At 36.1% G+C, this 7,117-nt stretch overlaps 1 protein-coding gene across 1 annotated transcript; it reads right to left on the minus strand.

Annotated features, from left to right (window-relative positions):
• Positions 1-287: 287 nt before the first annotated feature.
• On the minus strand, positions 288-2,931 carry LOC112035151 (uncharacterized). The gene is made up of 4 exons (XM_065777780.1): positions 1,831-2,931; positions 1,132-1,681; positions 868-986; positions 288-746 (listed from the first exon to the last, which is right to left on the minus strand). Exons 1-4 carry the CDS (start codon positions 2,929-2,931, stop codon positions 288-290), a joined length of 2,229 nt encoding a protein of 742 aa, XP_065633852.1.
• Positions 2,932-7,117: the final 4,186 nt, after the last annotated feature.

Below are 7,117 nucleotides of genomic sequence, written 5' to 3' on the forward strand. Positions count from 1 at the left end.
CGATTTCCGGTTTGTCGAGTTACAAAACAGGGGCATTTTCCTATATAGTTTGGAAAAAAGGGAAGAAAGCTGCTATTTTTGCCCAAATAGGGCATTTCCCAATTTTGTCCTTCATAACTTCATATTAGAAAGAAGAAAACTCCTAACAAAACATTGAAGATTGAACTTCATGACTATCCATGACAAAACAAAAGCATTTGAAGATTAAACATTCTGTTCTGCCTATTAGATTGAACATTCTACCTATTAGCCTATTTAATAGCCTAAATGTGGTTGTTATTTTTAATCTAAAGGTCATCATCAGAGTCTTCACTCAAGTTTCCATCACTTTCCAAGCCACTTGAACCAGATTTATAACCATCAACATTCTCTTCCTCAGTCTCATCAGAATCAGCATTTTCCTTTTCAATATTTGGCTGTGATGTTGAGGCCTTTGAGCTTGCCCTTGATTTTGTTTGGAATCTAGTATTCTTCCTTGGTTCTCCAACACCAGCAGCTCTTGCCACTACACCCCATGTCAAACCATCATCATCATCATCAAAAACCAACTCATCTTTAACATTCATAGATGGTTCAGCACCCATTTCCCCCAACAACCATTCATTACTTTCATCGATATCATCTAAGGAGATGGGATCAATAACATCACGCTTATCATATCGTGCCTTCATCTTTTGATTATACTTCACAAAGACCAAATCATTTAGTCGTTTTTGTGCAAGTCTATTCCTTCTTTTTCTGTGAATCTACAACCATTTATGAAAACTAAGTATTAGACTATAGTGAATAATTAAACTATTGGAATTTTCTATGAAATAAAGTAGCTCATCAAAGGATAAAATCTACTTATCATACTTTAAAACTCACCTGCTCAAACACACTCCAATTACGCTCACAACCACATGCACTACAAGTCAAGCTCAAGATTCTTATTGCTAACTGTTGCAAATTCGGAGTTGAGCTCCCATACAAACTCCACCATTCAGCTATGTTAAAAAAAAATAAAAAAATAAGTGAGTAATGATATATGATATATTAGAAGTCAGTTTTTTTTTTTTTTTTTTTTTTTTTTTTTTTTTAAAAAGTGTCACTGTTCTAGTCATTATAAGTTAGGTATAAATGCTTTCTTACCTGGAGCCCTTGTCTTTCTTGATCTTTTAGCCAATTCAATGCCAAAGAGTCCTTCAGCTTTCTTATAGATGGGTAGTTCAGCCATGATCTTGTCTTGAATTTCAGCACTAGGAACTAATCTTTGTATACAAGCATACAATCCTGCTGTAATTTCATGATTTGTTGCTATGTTATCATCAAAATAGAAGTACTCAGGATTCAAGAAATGACCCGCTGCATGCAAAGGCTGATGTAATTGACATTCCCATCTCTCATCAATGATTTTAAAAATATTTGAATACCTTTCTTCATTCTCATTAAAAGCTTTTATAATAGCTTCTTTGGCCCTATCCATTGCCTTATATATATAACCCATAGCTGGTTTTCTCTCATTATCAACAAGGCGAAGAACTCGAACAAGAGGGCCCATAACTTTAAGAATGTAAACTATAGTATTCCAAAAAGAAGGCATCAAAATAGTTTCTACTACTCGTTTAGCATTTGCTTCCTTTGCCCATCTACTACGAACCCACTCCTCAGAAGTAAACATGGCCCTTAGGTTATGTTTTTGCTTATAAATGGATTTTATTGTAAGATATGAAGTGCAAAACCTAGTTTTCCCAGCCCTAACCAGCTCTCTTTGTTTTGTGTATTCTCTCATCATATTTAAGACCCCCCCCCCCCCCAATGGTTGTAGATATAATCAGTCAATTGAATGACCCTTTCCAAAGTTTTTGCAATTCTAGGAATTTTCCCAATGTCCTCCAATATAAGGTCAATGCAGTGTGCAGCACATGGAGTCCAATACAAATTTGGCCTTTTTGCTTCCAACAACTCCCTAGCCAGCACATAATTAGATCCATTATCCGATACTACTTGGACTACATTAGCCTCCCCAATCTGTAATTCAAAAGTTTTTTCCCCATTTTTCATAAAAGATGATGCATCAATTGACTTCACAAACATGGTTCCAGATGGGCAATTCACCAAAAAGTTAATCAAGGTCCTACTGGTTCTACTAGTCCACCCATCAGACATAATAGAACAGCCATATTTCTTCCAATGATGCATTAATTGACCACTCAATAACTCATTTGTGTAAGCCACCTCCTTTTTGAGAATTGGAACTCTTAACTCATGGTAACTAGGAGGCTTCATATTTGGACCATACTGTCCAATAGCTTCAACTGCCCATTTAAATTCATCTATGCGAGCAACATTGAATGGTATACCAGCTAGATAAAATAGCCGGCCAATATACTGACAAGCTCGTGCTCTTTTCTCTTTGTCAAGTTTATCATTGATGTTAGTTTGCTTCATCTTACCCTGTTTTCTAAGTGCAACTACTTTTTCTGGCTTTAACGTTACAAAAGAATCCATGGGACCTTTCAACTTCTTAGACTTTGGCATTAATTTCACAGCTTTCACTTGGGTGCTAGTGCTACTGCCAACCCCTCTCTTACTAGAGCATAATTTTTTCCCTTTTTGGATAACTTCTACTTCCTCTACCTCATCATCATCTACATCCTCAATTTCAATCATATTATCTATATCATCAAAATCAGGCATCTTGTCATAGTTCTCCTTGTCACTCTTCTTCTCTGCCATATACTGTGCAAGCTCTTCTCTAACATGATCAGGGCATTTATAACACTTTGTACTATTTTTAAAATTCCCTACTTGATGCTGCTTAGCTCTATGTATCCCTCCCTTTGTGACTTTATTACAAAAGAGGCAAGTCACTGCATTTTTGTCTTCTACGTTAGCTAAATAATTATATTTCCATCCCGGATCTTTTCTCCTCCCATTATCTGAAGCCATTCTACATATATATATATATATATATAAAATAAAATAAAAAACAAAAAAAAAAACCCAACACAATACATTTAATAGGATTCTATATTAAGCTAGCTATGTATCATTTACTATGGTTTAAGCTCTAAAAATTGAGTGAAGTAATGAGTTCAAGAAAAAGGAATGTTGCTGGAGACAGAGAGGAGAAAGTTGCCGGAGACAAAGAGTCCAACAGAGAAGAGAAAAGGGGGGGGGGGAAACAGAGAAAAAACAGAGGGGAGAAAGTTTTATATGCTCTGAAAAGGGGAAAAAAAACAAAGGGTCCAACAGAGAAGAGAAAAGGGGGAAAAAAACAGAGAAAAAACAGACAAGAGAGTTTTATATGCTTTGAAAAGGGGAGAAAAAACAGAGTCCAACAGAGAAAAGAAAAAGCCGAAAAAAATAGAGAGGAGAGAGTTTTATATGCTCTAAAAAGGGGGGAAAAAACAGAGTCCAACAAAGGAGAGAAAAGGGGGGAAAAAAGTAGAGAGCAAAGAGTTTTATATGCTTTGAAATTGTGGACAATGACAAACTTGCCAATGCAGTGTTGCAGTGAGAGAACACTCAGTAAAAGAAAAAGTGTAAAAAAAAACTAAAAGAATAGGAAAATGTTACCTAATGTTGGTTGATTGCTGGCAACAACTGGCCCACTCTCTTCCAAACCCTAGAAGAAGACGAAATGCCTTTGCTGAGTTTGCTTTGATGTTTTTTTTTTTTTTTTTTGGGGAGAAACTGCTTTGATGTGGGTTGACTGTTTGCTTTGCTCTGATGTTCCTGAAACTTCTTTGATTTATCTTTTGTTTTACCTTTTGCTTTATGCTTTTTTTTTTAATTAATGTATTTGATATAGTGGGTGACAGCTCATCCCCCACTGAGGTAACAGTTTTAAATCAACCATACACCTCTTTAAATTTACAAATTATGCCATCACAGCCCTTAAAAGCACAAATCAGCCTCAGGCGCTCGCCTCTAGCCTAACAAAATGCATCTGGGCGAGCGCCTAGGCTCCAGAGGCGAGCGCCTCACTAAAGGCGCCTCGCCTCAGAGGCACTAAGGCGCTTTTCTGGTGCCTCGCCTTGCCTGGGCGCCTAGGTGAGCGCCCGGAACGCCTTTGACTACACTGCATATGAAAGAGTAAAATCATAATAAGACCATTAATATTTTAAAGAATGAAATGGATTTTTTGCATAAAAGAGATTCTGCCATCTCACAAGCATTTCTATCACAAACTAAGAATTAGACCAATAAGAGATTCACAAATCATGCAAGAGACATAGCTAACTGTGATTAGGTGCTTTTCACTGAACAAAAGATAATCAACCTAACACATTAAACACAAATGTACAAGCCAATATGAACTACTAATTCTACCCTGAGAGGTTTGGCATATTTGAACTGATCTTACATGCTACACAAAATGGAAGACTGCATTTTCTCTGAAGAGATTAATTCAATCTTTGATATCCAAATGGCCCGGGTAAAACCATAGCATAATTTAGTCAAGGCACAATGTGACAACATGTAAAGAATCTACAACAGAAAGTGTTCAGAGATAGGTTAAATGACAATATTATTAAACTGTACATACTACATAGGAAAAACATAGTTCCCTAATAAAATCCAAACCACTCTTACAAAACCTTCAAGCACAATATGCCAATCAAAGTCTGCAAGGAATGCAAAGACTTTATTTTTATCTTTTTCTTTTATTCTTTTTCCAACAGGATGTCCAAGGTTCTTTGAGAGCATGATCAATCTGCTCCATTTGACTTTCTATCGCAATGGCCTACAGCTTTGGAATTTTTGTACGGAAACTTTTCCAATCCCTGATTTAACGTTTGTACTAAAACCTTATAACTAAAACATATCACAACCTATTTTACCATCAGACCTACATATAGCCTGTTTACCACTTTCATAACTGAAAAATGAGGCATACATATTAATTTTATTACTATAAGCATGGATTAAGATAAGCATATTTATGAAATAAAAAATAAATAAATAAAGGATTAAGATGAGAGCAGCCCAACCTGATGAAAGGTCCAGACAAGATGTGGCTGAAAGTTGGTCTGAAATGTGATTGGCCCAACCTGCAAAAGAATAGTGAATGTGATTGGAACAAATCATAAGTTTTCAACAGTAAAATTCAAACAGCATTATCAATTAATTGTATTGGACTTTTCTATAAGAAGGGCCAATTTTAAGCAAGCCAATTATACTTTAGTAATAACTTTGTGCATTTAAAAAGTTTGGGGCAGCCCATTAGAAGAAAGCTGCTAGATTTGTTCAAGGCAAAAAGGAACCCCTAAAACTTGTCTCTGCCCCCAAAATCATTGACAAAAATCAGTTATGCTGCCTGTGATTGTTTCTAGTACCGTGCAAAACAAAAGTCAGTTTTTTTTTCCCCAATCGCATAAAGAAACACTTCTTCAAATTTAATCTCCGGTTTAAATTTACTATAATTTGAAGTATCAACCTTCACATATAAGTACAATGAAAAATTAGCCTTATTTTTAACACATATCAATAACTGAGAACTTCAGAGCAGAGCAACATATTGTATTTTTATGACCTCTACACAATTTTAAATTCACAATTTAAGCATCCATGTAAAAAAACAAACCGGGCGAAGAAAAAATCCCAAAAAATAACTAGAGCTTTCTCTCTTGATTAAAACATAGTACCATCACACCATTAAACATAAACTCAATCAAAATTTCTAAAATTTCTATAGACTTGTGAACAATTGCATCTCATCATAGGAACAACCAACAAAGCACTAAAATTAAATCCTCAGCAAATATAAACAAACCCAGCAACATAATCCGATTTCCACAAACCAATTCAATCTTAAACAACAAATATAAAGTTTCTCAAAACAAAACCCACAAACCCACTGTTTCTCGGCAACCAAACGGTGAAACCCATTATATATAAACACTGTTTCTCACCTTTTTTTTTGGTTTTCACAGACCACGTAGACTGATCAAAGCTCTGTGAGTGAGAGTTTTCTACTTTGGTGGACTTTATCAAACTTTAGGAGGAGAGGCCTGAGACGGTACACCTCGTTGTGGCTTTAACAAACTTTTCGCCGAAGCTGATGAATGTGAGAGTGCAGACTGAGTGAGAGAAGAGGGTGACTGAGGGTGGAGAGGGTGACTGAGAGAGGCCCTGAAGTGTGAGAGTGAGAGGGAGAGGGTGAGTGAGAGACCGTGAGACTGGAGAGGTGAGAGAGCTGTGAGTGAGACTGGAGAGGTGAGACTGGTGAGAGACTGTGAGAGAGGCGTTATTTTTAAAAAATGTCCTATTTCAACAAAGCTCTGATTTCTCTGATTCTTCACACGTGCAAACTGAAACAGACAAGACAGGTGACCATAACTAAAAATCGAGTTTCTGAGACTCGGTAACCGAGTCTTTAACCCTCGAGATCTAAGTGTTGTCCACGTCATTATCAACGCCAGGTGTAGTCCACGTGGATGCTCGGTTAGAACTCGATTTTATAAGACTCGAATTCCACGTGTACTCCACGTGGCAATAGGCCAGGTCAATTTAAGAAAACCGAGCCTGAAAGAGTCGATTTATTGAAGTAAAAATCGAGTCTGACAGACTCGAGATGTTACTAATATATATACTTCGCAATGGGGGCCAACTAACTGTACAGTTGTACAGTTATGGTTAAATACCAATTTCGTTCTTCATTTGTATTAAAGGAAATAGAGAATAAAATTAAAAAAATAAAAAACGTGAAAATAACCAATGGCCATATTGCCAAGACAGAGAATATATAAGCCGGCGATAAATATTGCAGCTGAACAAAGTGGTATTGTTAGAGTGTTAATAATCTCCGATCAGCTAGTGGTGAATGCATGCTTGGGTTAATAATCTTCGATTAGCCCGTTTGGCTTGGGCTGATTTGCTAAAACGCACGTTTGCGTTTCATCCTTTTTTTATTTATTTATTTTATTTATTTATTTTTTATTTTATGTTTATTACTGTTGCGGCTACTGTTTATTGAACATAGCCGCAACATTTGACTTTTTCACACAAATTTTACTATTTATAAACCCACAAATTTCACTTTTCAGCAACTTTTTCATTAAAAATAGGTCCCACGGTACTATTTACACATTTAAAAATGATTTGCTACAGTGTTTTTCAGTTTTCAGTT

The sequence above is a fragment of the Quercus suber genome, unplaced genomic scaffold (assembly GCF_002906115.3).
Source record: "Quercus suber isolate HL8 unplaced genomic scaffold, Cork oak 2.0 scaffold_164, whole genome shotgun sequence".
Taxonomy (NCBI): Eukaryota; Viridiplantae; Streptophyta; class Magnoliopsida; order Fagales; family Fagaceae; genus Quercus; species Quercus suber.